Below are 24825 nucleotides of genomic sequence, written 5' to 3'. Positions count from 1 at the left end.
AAGTCCAGCCCGCCAGCCTGACTACAAGTCCAGCCCGCCAGCCTGACTACAAGTCCAGCCCGCCAGCCTGACTACAAGTCCAGCCCGCCAGCCTGACTACAAGTCCAGCCCGCCAGCCTGACTACAAGTCCAGCCCGCCAGCCTGACTACAAGTCCAGCCCGCCAGCCTGACTACAAGTCCAGCCCGCCAGCCTGACTACAAGTCCAGCCCGCCAGCCTGACTACAAGTCCAGCCCGCCAGCCTGACTACTCTCCAGCCCGACAGTCTGTCTACAGTCCAATCCGCCAGTCTGTCTATGGGCTCTGTTCGCCTGCTTACCTGGAAGCACCTGCCCGTTACCTGCCGTGCCTGCCAGCCGGCTTACCTGGAAGCACCTGCCTGTTACCTGCCGTGCCTGCCAGCTCGCTTACCTAGAAGCACCTGCCTGTTACCTGCCGTGCCTACCAGTCAGCCTACCTGGAAGCTCCTGCCTGTTACCTGCCGTGCCTGCCAGCCCGCTTACCTAGAAGCACCTGCCTGTTACCTGCTGTGCCTACCAGCCCGCCTACCTGCAGGCTCCTGCTTGTTACCTGCCGTGCCTGCCAGTCCATCTGCCCGGATCACCCGTCAGCCTGCCTGCCGTGCTCATCTGCTGTACCGGTCAGTCCTTGCCTTCTGACCCGTGGGAGTCACCTGCTCTCATACAAGGTTGGTTCCCAGAGTAGCACCTGGTCCCTCTGCTCGGTCCTTCCCTGGTCACGGAGTCGATTGAGCCGCCGTACGACCTTGGTCGGTCCGAATTGATACCTAGTTACGCCCCTCTGGTCCCTCCTTGCACCGCAGCACAGAAGTTCCACCACCCGGATCTGTAACATTTGATCAGTAGATTTACTTTAAATTTTATGAGCTAGTTAAAGGTTACATATTATTTTCTATTTTGGTTTGGTTATAATGGGAGCAGAGGTACGCAAGTAATTTTTCCAAGGGGCCACATGGGAGACTGACTGTTGTAGAGGGCTGAATAAACTGGACAAACATAATTCTGCTCATTATTATTGTTTTATATTAATTTTTATCTCTTAATATTCAGCAGAATTAAGTATTTTGATTTTCTGCTACCGTAAATACATGTTATAATAGGGTATATTGTAACATGTATTCTTATTTGTAGTACCTAATCAAAACCATATAATGTACTGCTTTTTATAAAGTTTAGAAATCATACTGCTCCTGTTATTCAGCTCTTGTACCCTGATCAACAGCTTCCAATGCAATGATACCTCCACAGTCCAAACATACAGTATGATATCCTCACACAGTTCCCCACATAGTATATTTCCACACAATTCCCCACATAGTATGATGTCCCCACACCGCCCCTCATAGAGTATGATGTCCCAAAATGCCCCACCCCTCACCCCACACTGTATGATGTCTGCACAAATCCCCACCACACACAGTATGGTAGCCGCACCACACACAGTATGATATCACCACACAGCCCCTCAAATAGTGTGATGTCCTTATAAGGCACCCCACACAGTATGATGCCTCTACACAGTTCCCCACATAGTAGGATGTCCCTACACAGCCCTTCAAACAGTATGATTTTCCCACATAGCCCCTCAAAAGGTATGATGTCCCAAAATTCCCCCCTCCTACCACACACACTGTACTGTATGATGTCCTCACAAACCCCCCCCGCACGCAGTATGATATTCCCACACAGCCCCTCACACAGTGTGATGTTCTCACAAAGCCCCTTTCGCAGTATGAAGTTCTCTCACACAGTGTGATGTCGTCACAGAGCCCCCTTGTACAGTGTTATGTCTTTACACAGCCTTATTAGGGTGCAGTATTATGTCCTCAAACAGGCTGCTCAGGTTATATTATGATGTCTCGAAACAGGCCTTTCAGAGCGCACTATAATGTCCTCACACTGGCCTCCCAGGACACAGTATGATGTCCCCACACAAGCCCCTTGGAGCACAGTCTGGCAACCCCGCACAGGCCCCTGGTTCGCTTTCAGATGCACAGGCTCTGAGGGAAGAGGGAGTTGATGTTCCATGATTGTATTCCCGAGGATGCAGATGCTGGTGGAAGTGAGACGCTGGGTATGAGGAGGCTGTGGGATGCTGCTGTATCCAGCCCTTTGGCTGTCCCAGTCCGTGGCCCACATTGAACTGACAAAGGCGTGCATGTGGCCTGCGGGCCACTCTCTGCCCATGTCTAGAGCCTTTCCACTGGATATAGCTATCATGACAAGAACAATTAATAAGTAAAGTAATGAGGTCAATGTATTATTAATATGTGACTGTTTTGTAGCAGTTTTTTTATATATATTTTTTTGTTTAACATGAAATTATATTATATTTTTACAGGGTCTGGAGATGATACAAGGTCATGGGGACCTCCTTTTGTGGGAACTGAAAGTGCTTATTTTCTTAGTGTGAACAGAAATAAGAAGGTAAACATTAAACTGTTTTAAAACAACAATTCCAACCACCATATGGGTGCCCATCAACAGTAGGTTTGTGATGTTTAAAGTGGCAAACTCCTTGTTCCCCTTCATTTTATAGATGACATCCTTTTTGATGTCTATGACACCCGTCAACATTAGTTCTGGTGTCGCTTCATTGTAGTAATGATGCTTTATGGACACTGTTTCTTTGTTTATGTATAGATATCAGCTATAGTGGCTATAAAACATCTACCCACCCCTGGTAAAATGACAGTTTTTTGTCATATAAAAAAGTCATACCAGGAAAAATCATTTCAAAACTTTTTCTATCTTACCTGTCACCCATATTCTGAACAAATCCATTGAGAAACAAACTGAAATCATTTTTAGGGGAGAATTCAAAATAACAAAGCTAAAATAATGTGGTTGCATAAGAGTGAATTCCCTCCTATAATTGGGGATTTGGCTGTGTTCAGAATTAGTCAATCACATTTAAAGTCCTGTTAAATAGAAGACAGTACACAGCTACCATCATTTACAGTGATTTTGATTAACTTCACATAATGTTTTGCTGCTCTAGTAGGATTTTCTTGACATTCTCAGAGTTGCATTTTACAGCAAAAGCCATGGTACGTAAACCGCTTAGAACACAGCAAAGGTATCTCATTGATGAAAGATATCAGTCAGGAAAAGGATAAAGATTTATCATGGAACACTGTAAATACAGTCACTAAGAAGTGGCTTTTGTCAGTGACACTAGAACTTGACGTTGCTCAAAAAATAAGACAAAAAGAAAATTGGTCCAGGTGGCTGACAAGTGGCTTACAGCAGCATTAAAATAGTTGCAGGAATTTCTGGCAAATACTGGCTGTGTACTGCATATGAGAACAATCTCCCATATTCTTCATATATCTGGCCTGTGGGATAGGGTAGCAAGATGGAAGCCTTTTCTTACAAAGAAATCTATACAAGCCTGGCTGTTTTTTTGCCAAAACCTAGATCTTGTCTGGCAAAGGCATGTGGGAAAATGTGTTATGGTTAGATGAAACCAAGGTTGAACTTTTTGGTCATAATTCCAAAATTATATGTGGCCCAAAGCCAACACTACACATCACTAAAAGAGCACCATACCCACAGTAAAGTATGGTGGAGGCAGCATTATGTTTTTGAGCTGTTTTTTGGCACTTGAAACTGGGGCTTTAGCCAAGCTACAGGGAGTTATGAAAAGTTCTAAATATCAGTCAGTTTTGCATCAAAACCTTCAGGCCTCTGCTAAAATGCTGAAGATGAAGAGGAATTTAATCTTGCAGCATGATAATGACTCTAAGCTGGCCTATAAATCAACAAAAGAATAGTTTCACCGGAAGATTAAAATTTTGGAATGGCCGAGCCAGAACCCTGGCCTGAATCCAATTGAAAATTTGTGGATTAACCTGAAGAGGGCTGTACAAAGCAGAAGTCTTCGCTATCTGATTGGAGCCCTACTGCAAGGAAGATTGGACAGAGATTGCCAATTCTAGATGTGCCATGCTGATAGAATCCCATCAAAAATGACTGAATGCTTTCATAAACTCAAAGGTACGGTACTAATGTAGTAGAGGCAAGAGAGCCTTTAAGAGAATTCTTACATGATGCTTCAAAGATGGAGAGAGATTGCCATCTGCTGGTCAGGCACAGTCAAGCGGAACCAAGATATGCAAGGGAAGTTGAAGGGGGGAGCAGATTTAGATGCTGGACACAGTCAGGTGACTTCCAGAAAGGAGTTCCTGGGTATAGGAGAGTAGCAGACGTGCTCCCTATGTGCTGAGAAGCCCCGCGTGGCCGGCCTAAGCCAGAGGCCTGCGAGGTGCCACAGCCGGACACCGGTGGATGAGCTCCGGATCCTTCACAGATGTGCCCCAAGTGCTGTGCCTACTGAGGAGAGTCGGAACCTGCTTGCTGTGCGGAGTGAGTTTGCGGAACCCGACGTCGCCCACCGACAGACGAGGTCTGGACCCCCCTATCCACGGCTTGAGAGACTGCCTCCAATGGCCAGGAAGAGTGGAGTTGGGAGACGACGGCTCCAGGAACGTCACTCCAGTGAAAGCAGAGGAGCTGCATACGTGAACAGGGCCGTCACTTCTACTGTTCACTCACGGTACCGGAGCCAGTTGGGTTTAGGCACTCAGATTGGGAGGGGAACGGTTGGGGTGGAAGAAGCTAAATGTGATTTAATTGACTTTGTCCAGAAAAGACTTTTGGCCTAGTGGGAATAACCAATGACCCCCGCTAGGGCCATTTACAGAGTTAAAGAACTGACGTGGTGACTCCCATGATTGGGTGCACCACACTACCTTGAGAGACTTCGCATTTTATTAATATTTCCACTTACCGTTCATTACCCCTGTTGCCATTCCCTTGTTCAGAATACCTGTTATATCTACCGTATATTCCGGCGTATAAGACGACTTTTGAAGACTGAAAAATCTTCTGTCTAGTCTGGGGTCGTCTTATACGCCGGTAATGCTTTTGAACTTTCAGAAATTGACATGCGGGGATACTCTGGGGGTGCTAATAAGCTGCCGTGGCCGTATCCCTGCCATGTCGGAGTTAATATAAGGTGGAGGGAGTTAAAATACGGCGGCGGTAGGTCCAGACAGTCAGCGCTTCTGTGCTGAAACTGACACATCGCTGCGTATTCCCAGCTCCGGACACAGCGCAGGGCTTCTGTGCCAACAGCTTTCACTTGTCACAGAAGCGCTGCGCTGTGTCCGGAGCAGGGAAGTTCGCATCGCTTCTGTGACAATATATGAAAAGCCGGCAATTCAGCAGCGGCATAAGCCGGCACCCGACAATTTAGAATAGAAAGAATAGAGCTTCACACATAGATTAGATAGATAGAAACATGTCAGTCACATATATATGAAGTACAGTGACAGTGTTGCTTACTGTACTTGTCATTTAGTGTAAAGGATTTATTAAAACAAATAATAGTGTTTTCATGCACCGTCTCTTTAAAAAAGCCGGCCGGCAATTCAGCAGCGGTACCCGACAATTTATAACAGACAGAATAGAGCATCACACATAGATTAGATAGAAACATGTCAGTCACATATATATGAAGTACAGTGACAGTATTGCTTACTGTACTTGTCATTTAGTGTAAAGGATTTATTAAAACAAATAATAGTGTTTTCATGCACCGTCTCTTTATAAAAGCCGGCCGGCAATTCAGCAGCGGTACCCGACAATTTATAACAGACAGAATAGAGCATCACACATAGATTAGATAGATAGAAACATGTCAGTCACATATATATGAAGTACAGTGACAGTGCTGGTTACTGTACTTGTCATCTAGTGTTAAAATAACGGATTTATTTAAAAAAAAATTGGCGTGGGGTTCCCCTTAATTTTAGTCTCTAGCGGAGGTTAAGCAGACAGCTGGGGCAGATGTTTGAAGCCTGGGAAGGGGGTAATACCCACGGAGCTTCCCAGGCTACTAATATCAGCCCCCAGCTGAATACATAGCCTTTACTAGCTATTAAAATGGGGGACCCCCCAAAAAAATGACGTGGGGTCCCCCCTAATTTAATAGCTAGCAAAGGCTAGGCAGACAGCTGGGGGCTGATATTAATAGCCCAGGAAGGGAGCCATGAATATTGGCCCCCTCCCAGGCTAGAAACACCAGCCGTCAGCCGCCCCAGAAATGGCGCATTCATAGGATGCGCCAATTCTGGCACTTAGCCTCGCTCTTCCACGCTGCCCTGGTGCGGTGGCAGGGGGTAATAGGGCTGGGGTTGATGTCAGCTTATAATGCCAGCTGACATCAAGCCCAGGTTAGTAATGGAGAGGCGTCTATAAGACACCCCCATTACTAACCCCATAGTAAAAGTTAAAAAAAACACAAACACCCAGAATAAAGTCCTTTAATTGAAATAAAGACACAATTCTTTATTGTTCTAAATTAAACCATACTTACCATCACGCCCATTCCAGCTGAAGCCAACGATCTCCTGCAATAAAAGTAAAATAATAAAGCAACCTCATCCTTACCTTTCCATGGTTCCCAGGACAGCTTCAGCTCTGCTACATCGAGATGACAGGCTGGACCGCAGCAGAAAGCTGCCATCCAGCCTGTCATCCCGCAGACACTGAGAAGCGCAGGCATGCTTGTGCTCCTCAGTGTCTGACTGTGACGGCATCCAGATGAGCCGACAATGAACTCAGCTCACCTCCTGGACGTCCGTCACTGACAGCGTGGGAAACTTCTACTGCGCATGCGGGGAGCAGGAGAATTTTCCCACGCTGTCAGTGACGTGCATGAGGTGAGCCGAGTTCATTGGACATGACCTCGGCTCATCTGGATGCCGTCACAGTCAGACACTGAGGAGCACAAGCATGCCTGCGCTTCTCAGTGTCTGCCGCATGGCAAGCTGAACGGCAGCTTTCTGCTGCGGTGCAGCCTGTCATGTGAATGTAGCAGAGCTGGACCGGTCCTGGGAACCATGGAGAGGTAAGGATGAGGTTGCTTTATTATTTTACTTTTATTGCAGGAGATCGTTGGCTTCAGCTGGAATGGGCGTGATGGTAAGTATGGTTTAATTTAGAACAATAAAGGATTGTGTCTTTATTTCAATTAAAGGACTTTATTCTGGGTGTTTGTGTTTTTTTTAATTACTTTACTAGAAATTCATGGCGGTCATGTCTAATATTGGCGTGACCCCATGAATTTCGGGCTTAGGGCCAGCTGATAATGCCAAGCTGGCCTTAACCCCTTTATTACCCAGTGAGCCACCGCACCAGGGCCCTGGATGAGTTGGGTACAGCGCCAGAAGATGGCGCTTCTATGAACGCGCCATTTTCCGGGGTGGCTGCGGACTGCAATTTGCAGCGGGGGGGGGGCCCAGAAAGCTTGGGCCTCCCTGCGCTGCAGATTCCAGCCCCCAGCTGCCTAGTTGTACCTGGCTGGACACAAAAATAGGGCGAAGCCCAACGTCTTTTTTTTTTAAATTATTTCATGAAATAATTTAAAAAAAAAGGGCTTCCCTATATTGTTGTGTCCGGCCAGGTACAAATAGGCAGCTGGTGGTTGGGGGCAGCCCGTTCCTGCCTGCTGTACCTGGCTGGACACAAAAATATGGCGAAGCCCACGTCAACATTTTTGGGAAAAATTAATTACAATAATAATAATTTAGGGACTGCATCTTTATTAACCCCTCAATTGTCATTTAGTGTTAAAGTAAAGGATTTTTTAAAAAGAAAATTGGCGTGGGATCCACCATCATTATAGTCTCTAGCGGAGGTTAAGCAGACGGCTGGGGCAGATGTTTGAAGTCTGGGAAGGGGGTAAAACCCACGGAGCTTCCCAGGCTACTAATATCAGCCCCCAGCTGAATACCTAGCCTTTACTAGCTATTAGAATGGGGGACCCCCCAAAAAATGACGTGGGGTCCCCCCTATTTTAATATGTTTATGAGTGACAGTTTTCCTGCTATATACCTGCATGTCATAAGAATTTAAATTAAAAAAGGACCATGTTAAATTCAAATCAGTTTTTTTTTAATTTTTACCGGTGTTTGGTATGCGTTGGAAAAGGGGTAGTCTTATACGGTGAATATATCCTAAACTCTATATTTTAACAGGAAAGTAGGGGGGTCGTCTTATACACCAGGTCGTCTTATACGCCGGAATATACGGTATATATAAACTGCTTATATTCATCTCTGACTGTCCTCGCCTTGTGTCTCTGTGTGTTGCATTCCGGCACCAGCATTACACTTCAGCAACATATTAGTTTAAGAGTGTACAGGTTTATTCAACCACATTATTTTAGTTCTTTATTTTTCTTTTTATACCCAAAAAGATTTGTTTTTGTTTTTTTTCCAATTGAATTGTATACATTATGGGTGACAATAAAAGGGAAAAAGTTCTGAAATTATTCTTGGTAAGATTTTTTACATGACAAAACCTGGCATTTAACTGGGGCGTGTAGACTTTTTACATCCATTGTACATAAAAACTTTGTAATTACAATACATTACTTATTTTGTACCTATTGCTAGTTACAGTCTGCATTATCGGCTACATTCACTGTGCTGGTTGTCGTTCATTCTCTAGATTGGTTGGTCATTGGATACAGAGAAAAAGCTGCTTTCTTCATAACTACGACTACGACTCTATCTTTTCAAATTGTAGTATATTTTTATGAGTGCAGCACAAGCTCACCAGGAAGTGAATGCATAAGGAATTGATTGCAGATCAATGATTATAAATGACTATAAAAGTGCAAATTACAAACCCACCATCAAAAAATAAGGTCATCAATTTATTTTCAGCCAACTTTTGTTTTATATACCGTATGTTGGGGCGAAAAGTATTTTATGATGTCCTGTCCTTTGTTCTCAAGGGAAATAAACTGCCTCCCGAGGTGTCTGGCAGGACCTATTCTCTTCTCCCATTTAAACACACACGCTCTTCCAAATCAAGCGTGTGGGAGTCCATTAGGAATAACTGTTGGCCGAATGAGCATTCAGGTGAAAACTAATAAAAATGTATTAGTAAGGGAGTCTAATTACTAATTCCTAGAACCTCTTCTCCCTTGTCTACAAAAAATAAGATGAGAAAGTTGCAGATGGCCAATAGGGCCAGTTCAAAAAGGTTGTTTTAAATAAACCAATATAAAATGTCTGAGAGTTAGCAGATTTGCCGGAAGCAGAACCTGCAGCAATTAACTGATCACTATGGCATCTAATGTGTTGGCCGGAAAATCGCTGCATAAAATCTGCTTGTTTTTGCCGCTGTTTTTTTCATGCGTTTTTGAAGCTTTTTTTTCCCTATTCATTAGAGTGGGTGAAAAATGCTGAAAGATTTGACATGCTGCAGATCTGAATTTGTTTCAAGTCTGCAAGGAAAAAATAAGCCGTATGTGCATGAGATTTCAGACATTTCATTCATTTTGCTAATACTGTAAAACGATGCATTTTCTCCATAACCAAAAACGCGTGGAAATAGCACAATGTGTATATATACACTAAAATAATTTTATGTATTTCATTCATTTGCTTTTTTTTTTTTTTTGGCAGAGTATAGCTGTCAACATGAAAGATCCCAAAGGAACCAAAATTATTAAACAGGTAAATTAAGCCATTATCATATTAATGATGATTAGTATTAGTATATTTTGTTAATTTATATTTGACTCTTTTGAAATAAATAATATATGCTCCTATAGCAGCATATTAAGATTGGTTTGAAATAAGTCACATTAGACTCATATTTTACCTCTGCAGTTTGCACTTGTGCCCTGTCTATGAAATGGAAATACTACTCCTTCTGGTCTGGTGCAGCCAAGTTTTTATCTGGAATTTTACATTTTGAGTTTGCAATCTCAAACTAAAGTCTCATGTCTGTGGTTCTCATGAGTTATATCATTGATATTCACAGCCTATCAGCATGTTCCCATGTCCAAGTTTTTTTGCTGACTGAGTGGTTGGCAAACAAAAAAATGCAGACATTCATATTTGAGCCTAGTATAAGATCAAACTCACCAATGCTAGTCTATGAGTACTTGAAAATAATCAGACAGTGCTAAGTTTCCATCGTAGTTATTTTCTAGTGCTGTCCGTTTTTCATATTTGCTTGATAGGAGAATCTTGAGAAACCTTCCTGTATACAAAAAAGCCTGGTTAAACTTTGATGGTAAAAAGTGACACACTTATAATAATAATAATAATAATAATAATAATAAAAAATGTTATTTATATAGCGCCAACATATTCCGCAGCACTTTACAATTAAGCAGGAACATGTACAAACAATAAATCCAATACAAGGTGAGACAGTTTAAACAGTGTAGCATCGGCGTCTCTGCCCCGTTCTAGGCAGAGACGCCGTCCCTCTCACCTCCCCGCTCCTGGCGCGGCGTCCTCCAGCGCTTCTCTCCCCGCTGCTTCCGGCACGCGCTCCTTCCCCGGCAGTGTGCTTAGGGCGCGCGCTCCCCCTCTCTTAAAGGGACCGCGCGCGCCGTCCTAAGGAGTCCCCGGCCAATTGCCGGAGGACCTCCCATATAAAAGGCACCTCCTCCAAAATGGAGGTGCCCGAGCAATGTTGTAGCATTGTTCACTACTCTGCTTCAGCCCTCAGGTCCCGTTGCCAGTTACCTGCCAGATACCTGCCAGATTCCTGCCAGTCTGCTGTCTAATTCCTGCCTGATATCCTGCTACCTGCCTGCTAGCCTGAGGTCCGACGGTCTGCCTTCCAACTCCTGTCAGTCTGTCTAAGGACCAGCTTTCCCGCTCACCTGGGAGCGCTCATCTGCTGCCTGTCTGCTAGCCTACCAGGAGGCTCTGCCGTCACGTGCTGTGACCACCCGCCTGTCCAGAGACTCCTGCCCGCTCACCTGGGAGCGCTCATCTGCTACCTGTCTGTTGGTCTTCCTGGAGGCTCCGCCGTCACATGCTGTGACCACCCGTTTATCCAGAGACTCTCGCCTGCTCACCTGGGAGCTCACGTCTATCATCTGCCGCCACAGGTCGTACCAATCCTTTACCCAGAGACTGCCCCGGTCACTTGCCGTGACCTCCTGCCCGTTCATCCAGAGACTGCCCCGGTCACTTGCCGTGACCTCCTGCCCGTTCATCCAGAGACTGCCCTGGTCACTTGCTGTGACCTCCTGTCCGTTCATTCAGAGACTGTCCCGGTCACCTGCTGTGACTGCCTGCCCGTCTACCCTGGTTGCCACCCGCTCCCTTACAAGGACCGCCCCCTTGTATAGTAGCTCAGAGGTTCCGCCTCCCAGACCCGTTACAAACAGTTACATCAGGAGTGAGGACCCTGCTCGCAAGCTTACAATGTACAATGAAATGGGTGGACACAATAGGTGGAAAGTGCTTGTTATTTCAGGTCTGGCAATTATAATAAGTCGGGATTATCATATAAAGCTGTATGATCCGGTCATAAGCCTGTATGTTCAAGTGCAATACTCAATTACCGAGTGCAGTTATCGTGTGCATGGAGGGTGTAGACACAGATGAACAGTAGGGAGCAGATTCTGAATAGTATTTAGGAGGGAACAGGGGAAAGTTAGTTTACTGGGTATTTGAGGTGGTAGGCTTGTTTAAAGAGATGGGTTTTTAAAGCGCACTTGAAGACATCGGGGCTAGGCATCAATCGGATCGTCTGGGGTAGAGCATTCCAGAGAACTGGCGCAGCACGAGAGAAGTCTTGGAGACGGAGGTGCGAGGTTCGAATTATGGGGGATGTTAGTCTTAGGTCATTTGTGGAACGGAGGGCACGTGTAGGACGATAGACTGAGATGAGAGAGGAGATATAAGGTGGTGCAGATCTGTGGAGAGCTTTGTGGGTGAGAGCAATGAGTTTATATTGGACCCTGTAGCGAATGGGTAACCAGTGTAATGACTGGCACAAGGTGGAGGCATCGGTGAAGCGGCTGGACAGAAATACGACCCTGGCTGCCGCATTCAGGACAGATTGGAGCGGGGAAATTTTGGTAAGAGGGAGACCGATCAGAAGAGAGTTGCAGTAGTCCAGACGGGAGTGAATAAGAGCGACAGTAAGAGTTTTAGCAGTTTCAAAAGTGAGAAAAGATCGGATTCTGGAGATGTTTTTAAGATGCAGGTGACAAGAGCGAGTGAGTGATCGGATATAGGGAGTAAAGGAAAGGTTAGTGTCGAATATGACCCCAAGGCAGCGGGCGTGCTGCTTGGGAGTTATGGTTGAACCCTCCAAGGTAATTTCGATGTTAGGTAGAATTAGGTTAGTAGAGGGGGGAAACACAAGAAGTTCAGTTTTGGAGAGATTCAGTTTAAGATAGAGGGAGGACATGATGTTAGACAAACAATCCTTGGTATTTTGTATTAGGATAGGGGTGATGTCAGGGGAAGAAGTGTATAATTGGGTGTCATCAGCATAGAGATGATACTGGAACCCAAATCTGCTGATTGTTTGTCCAATAGGGGCAGTGTATAGAGAGAAGAGGAGGAGGCCTAGGACTGAGCCCTGCGTAACCCCGATAGTAAGGGGATGAGGAGGGGAAGAGGCAAAAAGATACAGTGAAGGAGCATTCAGAGAGGTAGGAGGAGAACCAGGAGAGAACAGTTTCCTTGCGGCCTATAGAGCGGAGCATAGTGAGGAGGAGCTGGTGATCCACAGTGTCAAATGCTGCAGAGAGATCCAGGAGAATCAGCAGGGAGCAGTGACCTTTCGATTTGGCTGTTAGTAGATCATTAGAGACTTTAGTGAGGGCAGTTTCAGTGGAGTGTGAGGCTATGTGCCCACGATGCAGAAATGAAGCAGAAAATTTCTGCAGCATTTCTGCATCTCCCTGGCAGAAAAAAACGCATGCAGATTGTGCATGCGTTTTTCCTGCAGAATACATGCGGATCCACATGCGGGTTCACATGCATTTTCGCATGCAGATTGACAAGCACTTTCCAGGCGATAGCATCACTTGGAAAGTGCTTGACAACTAGGTCACACTGTATAAATCCATGCAAACAGCATGGATTTATACAGTGTGAACCGTAAAAATTAAAACAAATAAAGCTATGCTCACCCCCGAGGCCCCGGCGTGGCTGCAGCGCTGCTTCCTGGCTGGTTCCCGGCTGCCGGCATATCGCGAGACAGAGCGGTGAAGGGCCTGCGGTCACATGACTGTGACGTCACCGAAGGTCCTTCAGCGCTGCTGGCATTCAGAGAGAAGATGCCGGACAGGTGAGTATAAACTTTATTTGTTATTTTATTGTTTTTTTACAGGTACAATGGTACCCAGGTCTGGATGAGAGTCTCCTCTCCTCCAGAACTGGGTACCATCCGCACATAGAGACGCATAGAAGCCGCTTGTAAAAATGTACAGTCGCGGTTTCTGTGCGTCTCAATGCAAGTCAATGGCGGGAGTTCCGCTGCACTTCCGCAAAATTAAATGACATGCTGCGGATTTTTGTACGTAGCATAAACGCTGCGGAAAAATCCGCAGCATGTGCATAGAACATGCGGAATCCCCTTGGGGACCATGGGGTGCGGATTACCTAGGGTTTTACAAGCGTTTCCGCTGCGGAAATTCCGCAGCATAAACGCTTGAAAAACGCTACGTGGGCACACAGCCTGAGGAGCGGAAACCAGATTGTAGAGGGTTGAGGAGAGAGTTATCTGAGAGATAGCGGATTAGACGGGAGTGGACCAAGCGTTCCAGGAGTTTAGAGATGAAAGGAAGATTAGAGACAGGTCTGTAGTTAGCAGTGCAGTTCTGGTCCAGGGATGGCTTTTTAAGTAAAGGGGTTATGATGGCATGTTTAAATGAGGAGGGAAAGATACCTGAAGAAAGAGAGAGGTTAAATATTTTAGTCAGGTGAGTGGTGACCACCGGTGAGAGGGACTGCAGGAGATGTGAAGGAATGGGGTCACTGTTGCAGGTTGTAGGCCGAGAAGAAGCGAGAAGCTGGGTAACTTCTTCTTTTGTAACAGGCTCAAAGATGGCAAGTGAGCTTGAAGTGCGGCAGGGAAGGGGATCCAGGCACTGAGGAGATTGGGCTGAGATGTCCTGATGGATGTGGTTGATTTTTTCAAAGAAATAAGTGGCCAGATCCTCCCCGCTGAGGTTGGTGGTGGGGGTCTGTGCTTTAGGTTTCAGGAGGGAGTTTAAGGTTTCGAAAAGTCGTTTTGGATTGTTGGACATTGAAGTGATGAGGGTGGTGAAGTAGGAGTGTTTGGCCAGATGAAGGGCAGAGTTATAGGTTTTGAGCATGGATTTATAGTGGATGAAGTCCTCTGCTAAAAAAGATTTTCTCCACTGACGCTCAGCAGTCAGCACACCTTGAGCAACGTTGAAGAAAACATGTTTGCATCGTGTGACAGGGCTGCCGTTGTCTGTGTCGGGTCTTTCTGCGAGTAGAAGGAGCTGCTTCATCTAGGGCACTCTTCAGTGTATTATTGTAGTGTGACAATGCTAAGTCTGGACAGGAGAAGGAGGAGATGGGGGCTAAAGATGTGTGGAGATTGTCCATAAGCTGCTGCGTATTAATGGTATGTGTATTCCTATAAGTGTGGTAAGTGGGGGTGTCCCGGGTGAGGAGACAATTCTTAACAGAGAAGGAAAGAAGGTTGTGGTCTGAGAGCGGGAGAGGGGAGTTGGTAAAGTCATCCAGCGAGCAGAGACTGGAAAAAAACAGGTCCAGAGTATTCCCGTCTTCATGGGTAGGAGAATTAGTAAACTGTGAGAGACGGAATGAAGAGGTTAGAGAAAGTAGATGAGAGGCAGATTGGGAGAGGGGATCATCGATGAGGATGTTAAAGTCGCCCATGATGAGGGTGGGGATGTCACATGATAGAAAGTGAGGAAGCCAGGTGGCAAAGTGATCCAAGAACTGGTGGGAGGAGCCTGGAGGGCGATACACAACTGCCACTCGCAGGGAGAAGAGTTTAAAGAGTCTGATGGTGTGGACTTCAAAGGAAGGAAACATAAGTGAGGGAACTGGGGGGATGACCTGGAAAGCACATTGTGAGGAAAGGAGCAGACCAACACCTCCACCCTGTCTGTTGCCAGGTCTGGCGGTATGTGAAAATTTCAGCCCACCAAACGAGAGAGCAGCAGCAGCGGTGGTGTCTGGCTGCTGAATCCAGGTTTCAGTGATAGCCAGAAGGTTAAGGGAATTAGAGAGGAAAAAATCATGGATATAAGTTAGTTTGTTACACACAGACCGTGCGTTCCAGAGAGCACAGTGGAAATCGATAGAAGAGGGCATGCACTGAACGTTAATAAGATTAGCAGGGTTTCTATATGCAGCTGGAGGAGAGTAATGTATGCATGAAAATCTGATCCAAAATACTGATGACATTTTTTTTTTTGCATACGAGAAAAATCACTGATTTGATTTTTGAAATCTGTGGTTTTTTTTGTTTATTTTTAACTGGGAAAGGTGGGGGATTAAAACTTCAGATGAGTAGCAAAATGCCATTGTGGGGGCCTTCAGCAGGTCCCCGGCTGCCATTGAAGCACATTGACACCTTGAAATTACATCACAAGGTGGTTGATGGGCACCTATAACGGGCACCATTCAGAATGCACACCTTAATTACAGCTGTCAAAGATTGACAGTGGCATTTAATGGGTCAAACAGCAGTGATTGGAGCAGGTTACATTTGTTGCTGTTTATGGGGAATGCCAGCTGTTTAACACAACTGGCAGTTTCTATGTGATCCAGTGCATGCCACTTCTTGATCTGCACACAGGCAAGAAGTGATGATGGCCCCATTTCTCCATCTGCCAGACCACTCCATCCTGTGATTAGTTGCAGTGGTCAGATGATTTGAGTAGCGAGTCATTGGATGTTTTATGATGATGATCTGCTCAAAATCCCCTGAGAGCTGCAGCTAATCACAGATCGCATCGGTCCAGCGGCTGATGGAATAGTGACATCACCACTTCCTGTCCCGTGTAGTGGCATGCTCTAGATACATGTGGGTGCTGGTAGGTGAGTATGACTGAGGTTTTTATACATTTCTAGTCCCCTGAGCAAAGTTTTATTTTAATCAGATAGCCCCTATAAGCTTAAAGTGAATCTACCAGTAGAATCAATCCTCCTACGCACATCTATATGGGCATGTAGGTCATAGGAAGCTGAATAAAATGATAGCTTGATATCTGCGATCTGATGAGAAATCCACATTTTTCATATATGTAAACAAGCTGTTTCAGGCTATGGTCTGGACACTGATCTACATGAGAATCTGCCTCCAGAGATTATTTTATATGAAAGGTGGCATTACTAGTATCAGACATGTAACTATCACTGAACAGTAGAACGGAAATTTGTCTCATAACAAACATATTAGCACCAGCAGCTCTCACAGCTCTGCTGTATTGCAACAATATTACAACCCTGTCTGCCTGTGAGATGGAAGCTGAGAGGAACCTGCAGATGTGTCAGGTATAATCACACACAGCTCTGCAGTGAGATCAGGAGAGCAGAGAGCAGCCATTAAATATTACACTGGTAGCACTGATAACCTTTACACATCACATTGGTCATTCAGATCAGAGTCTGGCCCATAGCCTGGAACAGCTCTTTTACATCTAGGAAAAATGTGAATTTCTCTGCAATAAGACATCAGATCGCAGATATAATTTTATTCAGTTTCCTATGACCTACATACCCATCTAGACAGCTGAGGTTGCGTGCCCAGGATCTTTAATAGCAGCGTTTTGGACACAGCTCACCTACGCTGTGTCCAAAACGCTGCGTTCTACGATACAAGCACAGTGGATGGGATTTATAGAAATTCCATGCCCACTGTGCTTCTGTAAACTCACTTGCGCTGCGTTCCAAACACTGCATTCTACAGTAGAAGTACAGTGGATGGGATTTATAGAAATCCTATGCCCACTGTACTTCTATTTGATGCTGCATAAACTCCCTGGCGGCAAGGGTTTACGAGGTGCAGCATGTCAATCTCTATTTTCCCCAATAGAATGTATTGGATGCGATTACTCTGCATGTGTTCAATGAACACTTGCGGATTTACCTGTGTGATCGGACGCAGCGCTTTGGATGCAGCGAAAATATGCTGCGTCCAAAGCGCTGCTATAGCCTGATCGTGGGCACATAGCCTTACGAAGGTTGATCCTACTGACAGATTCCCTTTAATAATTGTAACTATATGAGGTAAGCTACATGAATGTATCAAATGCATATCTTACAATCATATTTTATAGAGCTCATGTTTTATACACCTAAGGTGAAATTCATTTCTCTTTAAAAATCATGTTGGTTTGGATCTGCTATACTTTCTTGAAAAAAAGGTTTATGTTTTTGCCTGTTGAATAAAATAGTCATTAAAAGCCCTGTTTTACAGCTGTAGCAGAATTGACACTTGCAGGCTTCTAGAGCTAAAACCTTACTATTCCTAGAGAGTACAACTTGGGGTACTTTTCTGTTCTATTTATGTAATTACTGTAATATTTATGCATTTATTTTTCAGCTTGCACAAGCTTGTGATGTTCTTGTAGAAAATTACATTCCTGGAAAGCTAGCTGAAATGGGTCTAGGTTATGAAGATCTGATGAAAATAGCCCCTCATATTATATATTGCTCTATCACAGGTAAGATTCTATAAAGTTCTCATTTCTGCTAAGGAAAGTGTGTAATGCAGCATGGTTTGGAGAATAGTCAACTCTATTAGCCAAAACAACACTATACTCAGAAATATGCCAATCAGTGGGGGAGGCAGGGTTATACAGAGCTCATGAATATGCTTGACTATCTGGCAACAGGTTTACTAGTCCTCTAATGATAATCTCCTGCTGTTAAAAAAAAGTGATATACAGTGGCTTGCGAAAATATTCACCCCCTTAGCTTTTTTACCTATTTTGTTACATTACAACCTGTAGCGTCGGCGTCCCTGCCTCCTGCTAGGCAGGGACGCTGTTCCCCTCACCTCTCCGCTCTGTGCCCGGCGTCTTCCTCCCGCTCTGCTGGCAGCGCGCGCTGCTTCCCGGCCACGGTGCTTAGGGCGCGCGCGCGCGCGCTCCCCCTCTCTTAAAGGGGCCGCGCGCGCCGTCCTAAGGAGTCCCCGGCCAATGGCCGGAGGACTTCACCATATATAAGGCACCTCCTCCAAAATGGAGGTGCCCGAGCAATGTTGTTGCAAAGCCTTCACTCTGCTTCAGCCCTCAGGTCCCGTTTCCAGTTACCTGCCAGTCACCTGCCAGATTCCTGCCTGTTACCTGCCAGTCACCTGCCAGATTCCTGCCTGTTACCTGCCAGTCACCTGCCAGATTCCTGCCTGTTACCTGCCAGATTCCTGCTTGATACCTGCCAGATATCCGTTTACCTGCTTGCAAGCCTGCGGTCCGACGGTCTGCCTTCCGACACCTGTCAGTCTGTCTATGGACCAGCCTGCCCGCTCACCTGGGAGCGCTCGTCTGCTACCTGCCTGCTAGTCTACCTGGAGGCTCCGCCGTCACTTGCCGTGACCACCTGCCTGTCCAGAGACTCTTGTCTGCTCACCTGGGAGCGCTCATCTGCTACCTGCCTGCTAGCCTACCTGGAGGCTCCGCCGTCACTTGCCGTGACCACCTGCCTGTCCAGAGACTCTCGCCTGCTCACCTAGGAGCGCTCACCTACTACCTGCCTGCTAGCCTACCTGGAGGCTCTGCCGTCACTAGCCGTGACCACCTGCCTGTCCAGAGACTGTCCCTGTCACTTGCCGTGAGTACCCGTCCTTCTACCCAGAGACTGTCCCTGTCACTTGCCGTGACTACCTGCCCTTCTACCCAGAGACTGTCCCTGTCACTTGCCGTGACTACCTGCCCTTCTACCCAGAGACTGTCCCTGTCACTTGCCGTGATTACCTGCCCGTCTTCCCTGGGAGCCACCCGCTTCCTTACAAGGACCGCCCCCTTGTATAGTTGCTCAGAGGTTCCGTCTCCCAGACCCGTTACACAACCTATGTTTAAATATTTTTGTAATCCGATTTGTATGTAATGAATTAGCACTAAATAGTCTAAGTTGGTGAAGTGAAGTGAGAAAAATATATATCAATTTATGGGGTCAAGTAACTAAAAATTGGCATGTACATATGTATTCACCTCTTTTGCTATGAAGCCCCTAAAAATTTCTGATGCAAGCAATTACCTTCATAAGTCACATTCTTAGTGAAAGTGTCACATGGTCTGTCAGTATATACTCACCTTTTCTGAAAGGCCACAAAGGCTGCAACACCATTAGGCAAGATGCACCACTAACCAAACAACACCATGAAGACTAAGGAGATCTCCAAACAAGTCACAGACAAAGTTGTTGAGCAGTACAAGTCACGGTTGGGTTTTAAAAAAATATCCCAATCTCTAATGATCACACTTGGCACCATCAAATCCATTATCGTCAAATGGAAAGAACATGGTACCACAACGAACCTGCCAAGAGAAGACCGCCCACCAAAATTCTTAGCCTGTGCAAGGAGGGCATTAATCAGAAAGGCAGTACAGAGACCAAAGGTAACCCTGAAGGAGCTGCAGAGTTTCCAAGCAGAGACTGGAGTATCTGTCCATACGACCGCAATAAGCTGTACACTCCATAGAGGTGGACTTTATGGAAAAGTGGGCAGAAAAAAAGACTTTACTTACAAACAAAAATTGTAAGGCTCATTTTGAGTTTGCCAAAAGACATGTGGGACACTCCTCAAATGTATGGAGGAAGGTGCTGTGGTCAGATGAGACCAAAATGTAACTTTTTGGCCACCAAAGTAAAAGCTATGTCTGGCGCCAAACCAACACAGCTAATCACCTCAAGAACACCATCCCCACAGTGAAACATGGTGGTGGCAGCATCATGCTGTGGGGGTGTTTTTTGGCAACAGGGACAGGGAAAATGGTCTGAGTCGAGGGGAAGATGGATGGTGCGAAATACAGGGTTATTCTTGAGCAAAACCTGCTTCAGTCCATCAGTGATTTGAGACTGGGATGGAGGTTCACCTTCCAACAATGACCCAAAATATACTGCTAAAGCAACACTCGAGTGGTTTAAAGGGAAACGTGTAAATGTTTTGGAGTGGCCTAGTCAAAGTCAAGCCCTTAATCCAATTGAGAATCTGTAGTCAGACTTTAAGATTGCTGTTCACTAGAGGAAACCATCTAACTTGAAGCAGCTGGAGCAGTTTTGCCTTGAGAAATGGGCAAAAGTCCCAGTGGCAAGAAGTGGAAAGCTCAGAGACTTATCCAAAGCAACTTGCAGCTGTAATTGCCGCAAAAGGAGTTTCTTCAAAGTACTAACTTTAGGATGGGGGAGGGGCTAATACTTATGCACACTGAAGTTTTCAGTTATTTTGTTTTATTTTCTGTTTGCTTCACGATAAAAAGAAAACCAAATGTTCACAGTTGTAGGCTTGTTCTTTACATGATCTGATGCGAACCCTCAAATAAACTTGTGAAATTCCAGGATGTCAGGTAGCAAAACATGAAAAATGCCAAGGGAGGGGTGGGTGTTGATGAATACTTTCGCAAGCCACTGTATATTATCAAATCTATGCTAAGCATCCCAGTAAGTGACACTTCACTGAAATCAGGGTTTCTGTCTCTACATTATGCTGCTCTCAGATTAGGTGGCAATAACCTAATGACAGATTCCCTTTAAGGGGGAATTTTTCACGCAACTTGTGCCTCCTTTGTGGACTGAAAAAGTTTCAAATGTCTCCCTCCCAAAATTTATCAGGGAGGGCCAGTACTGGTTCGGCTGAAACCAACTGCACACAGAAGATAGGGGCATGAAAGCTACTGTCGGCAGTGGAGGGCTCTGGGAAGTATCCATTGCACTAGAAAACTGACCTTGCTACGTTTCAACGTTTCTGCTACTGCTAAGTTTCTAGTTTCTGGTGCTACCTGGCCAGACCATGAACTACTTGCATCAGATTTGTCACCTGATCGCACAGTGTATGAAAAGTGAAAAAAGTGTCAGGCCAGTTGTAATGTGATGCTAGTCACTACTCATGGAAAAACCATGAGACAGGGTAGTCGAGAGGTCCTGGGTCAGATACCAAGAGAGCTCGTCGTACATTTAGGGAAAAGACGGAGGCATAGTTAGGGCATGGTTCGAGGTCAGAATTCCTGGAAGGTAGTAGATCAAGACAAAGAGGCTAGGCAAACGGATGGTCAAAGGCAAATCCAAGGTCCGGCAACAAAGATTATAATACAAGAACTCAGAGCACAGAGCAAACACACACTACTTAAACTAAGGTACAACTGGCAGTAATTGGATAAAGAGAGCCAGCTAAATAGCCAGGTAATCACTCAGAAAAGGAGACTCATTGAGGAAACCCTGCATGCCCTGGCCCTGATTGGGCGGCTTGACTGTCAATCAAATCACTGACAGCTCAGCATGCCACAGCTTTCGATTGGACGGCTGAGCTGTCCATCTCCAAACTAACAGCTCTGCACACCCCAGACCTAGATTGGTTGGCTGAACTGTCACTCCCTGTGTCAAGACACACCGATAGAAAGAATCGTGACACTGAGTAATATAAAAGGGGTTGTCCACTACTCATACATCTCCTTCTGAATCCCTATGTTTCCCCCCCAAAAATAATAACTTTTGTACTCACCTCCTGTGCTGTTCCAGAAGTGTCAGCTCTGGCTCTCTTGGGGATCGAATTACATTGTTACTTCAGGCAATCTCTGAAGCCAATCAGTGCTGACTTCACTCTCCTCCATTATGCATGTAATTGACATCCGGAGGAAATGAGAGCTACAGGGGCTCAATTGCTTCCTCCGGATGTCTTGATTTGTCCGAAGAAAGGGAGAAGGATGCCAGTGTTAATAGGCCACAGTGATCGCATTACGTAACACTTTCATAAGAGCCCCGAAAGTGCCAGTAACAACACTGCGGGAATGGTGCCAGCACCAGAGGAGAGTATAAATGTTATTATTTTACGAGGGGGAAACATAAGAATTCAAAAGGTGTTATCCAAGTGGTGGACGAATGCACTAAGCCTTCTAGCTTCCAGAATTTACCCATCCTCTACCAAATACAAACTGGATTTATACATTTTCATCTATAGACCTTAAGGGAATTAACAGTTTCTGTAATCCAAAGTTGAGCTAAACTGCTAGTTTATAATGCGGATAAAGTATTTCATAGGTCATTATATTTGTCATGTGATTCTTATAGAGTATTCCTATTTTAGACTTTACAGTTATTTGTCAGATTTATTTCATTCCCAAGTTGCAATAAGACATACCAGAAATCTGAACTATTCTGGGATGATTTTGTCTTCTATGTTGGCCTGTTTGTATTATTGCTGATTTTCTGAAGAATTGTAGAAGCCATTATATGCTGGTCACTGACAAAATCCTAGGTCATTATGGTGGCTCAGTGGTTAGCAATGTTGCTTTGTAGCGCTGGGGTCCTGGGTTTGAATCCCACCAAGGACAACATCTGCAAGGAATTTGTATGTTCTCCCCATGTTTGTGTGGATTTCATCTGGGTTCTCTGGTTTCCTCCCACACTTCAAAGACATACTGTTAGGAAATTTAGATTGTGAGCCCCAATGGTGACAGCTGTGATGATCATGTCTGTAAAGCACTATGGAATATAATGGCGATAAGCAATAGCAATGGCAATAAGCAAAGCATAATAAATAAATAATAAATATAAGAATAAGGTGGAATTGTAAACTTGCTCTGTACATGGTAGCCTGGCAGCTATAAATAAGGCTTCATTGGGCAAGCTTTGCGCTAGCTACTCCATCTATCAGGTACCTGTATAGTTATTTGGACTTATGCAGGTATTTGGTGCCCTGACTTGAGTCCATGGCTAGCTGCCATTCCTTGCCAGTGGAGCAGGTTGGCTGGGAATGGCAGATAGCCAAGATAGAAAACAAGCTGGGATCTGAAACTGGAATCAGATGTAGCGCAGCAGGAGCAGAGAGCAGGGGTGTAGACCAAGTAAAGCAGTACAATTGGCAGTGGGAGACAAGGATTCAGGAGTTTAGATGGTGAACAGCCTCGCCCATGACTCACAGCAACTTGCTAATACTGAGCCAAAGACAGGAATTAACCCCCAAGATCTCTTCCTGGGCAGGAATACAAGTCTCAAAAAATTTAAATAGGACTGTTGCGTTGTGGTCCTGCATCACTTGCAACGAAAGTGCATCTTTATCTTATGGCAAAACCCGGAAACAAGACTTCGATGTTATAGAAATATAGAGAAAGCCAACCGGCTCCAATCTCCCAAGGTGCTTTTTGATTGCAGTAGATTAAATACTTGGAGCAATTGTTAAGGCTTGATGTGTTGATGGTAAAAGTTTGTTGGAAACGTTGGGAGCCGTTTATTATAAAAAAAAAAGTGTTTCACCTCATCACTTACTTGATCTGAATGAATAGGAACATAATCATATATGTTTCAGTGAACGTATGCCAGTTGTGCTAAACCATGCCTCTGGGCTTTGTAGCAATATGGCAGGTGGGAAATCATTCCATCCATTTGCACTAGACATGAGCATTATTAGTAGCAGCTGGATATTAATGTGCTTCTTTTGTAGTTAGTAAGTGACCTCCAGAATATAGGGGGGGAAGTTAATATATTATGTCACAGAACTGATCAAAGCTTTGTGTCTAAAAGAGCTGTAGTAACATCTGTTTCTGTCTTGTAAACATGTGGAAGCAAATTCATATGTGCATCACCATAAATAGACCTTCAGTAAATGACTTGGTATGTCTTGCAGTGTTTCACATTCTTAAATGTGTTGTTACCTAACCGGTCTGTCGTGTATTATGGTTGGTGCAACTGGGAATGGAATGGTAGCCAGAATCATTTGATGAAGAAAGACATTTCATATATTCAAACATGATGGCCTGTTAATTTTAGTAAAGAGGCAACCGGATCTTTTACTGTCCCTAAATAAACAGTTTCTTTGATAAAGTTGACCTGTTTTCGGGTCAGAAATGAAGAGAAAAAGAGGTTGTAACAGGAAGTTTTCACTTGAATGAATAAGAACGCAATATTCTAAACAAAGGATGAACAAGTTTAATGGGAAAAGGATTGTATTTAGGCTTATTGTAATGGATGACAGCTGAATACATTTCAAGCAAAATAGATGGTCTTTTTATACCCTACATTGCTAATAGTATGTAGATATAACCTCTCTTTAAAGGTTTTGGCTATTTTAACATTTTCTATTGCTAACAGGTATATAAATGACCAATACAGTCATGGAATCTCCTATAAGCAAACAGTAGAATAGGTTGTCATAGGATATATTCAGGGGCATAATGATTGCGGTCGCAGAGGGTGTGATCGGGTCTGTGTGGGAGAGGGGCCTGCCGACGCTGGCGCCTATTTCAGCTGGATGAGCAACCGAGGACACACATTCAGCTGAAATGCATTGCGCCCCAGAAACCTGGTGGATCCCTGCACTGCAATACACACCGCTGGCCAATCAGAGGCTAGTAGCTGATGTTGGCGAGTCCATGAATGGGGGCGCAAGTCCGTCGCTTGCACGCTGAAGTTAGCTGCCGACTAAGATGACAGCACGTGGTGTGGGAGCGGGAGCGGGAGCAAGGTGAGTAGAATTGTTTATTTTTTTAATGTGTTAAAGAGCAGCGGAAGAAAGGGGGCATATATACCAGGATGGGAGTCATATATACTAGGATGGTCCCAGTATGGAGCACATATATACCAAGATGGGCCAAGGATGTGGGACATATATACCAGGATCAGCCCAGGATGGAGGACATGATACCAGGATTAGCCCAGGATGGGAACATATATACCAGGGAGGGACCCAGGATGGGGGACATGTCTAGCAGGATGGGCCCAGGATGGGAGACATATATATCAGAATGAGGGAAATATATACTAGGAAGGAGCCCAGAATGGGGGACATACATACCAGG

At 45.1% G+C, this 24825-nt stretch overlaps 1 protein-coding gene across 2 annotated transcripts in view; it reads left to right on the top strand.

The window, feature by feature from the left end:
- The window catches only part of SUGCT (succinyl-CoA:glutarate-CoA transferase), a 1771027-nt gene that overhangs the window by 89455 nt on the left and 1656747 nt on the right, over nucleotides 1–24825 (top strand). For both annotated transcript variants that reach the window (XM_073676600.1, XM_073676601.1), the window contains exons 4-6: nucleotides 2362–2447; nucleotides 9506–9556; nucleotides 17418–17538. In XM_073676600.1, coding sequence (XP_073532701.1) covers nucleotides 2362–2447; nucleotides 9506–9556; nucleotides 17418–17538 — 258 coding nt within the window. The remainder of the gene's footprint in view (nucleotides 1–2361; nucleotides 2448–9505; nucleotides 9557–17417; nucleotides 17539–24825) is intronic.

The sequence above is a fragment of the Phyllobates terribilis genome, unplaced genomic scaffold (assembly GCF_046119375.1).
Source record: "Phyllobates terribilis strain yellow unplaced genomic scaffold, ASM4611937v1 Scaffold_4__5_contigs__length_816908805, whole genome shotgun sequence".
NCBI lineage: Eukaryota > Metazoa > Chordata > Amphibia > Anura > Dendrobatidae > Phyllobates > Phyllobates terribilis.
Note: the sequence above shows the minus strand (reverse complement) of the source record. Positions and strands in the feature narration are given on the sequence as shown.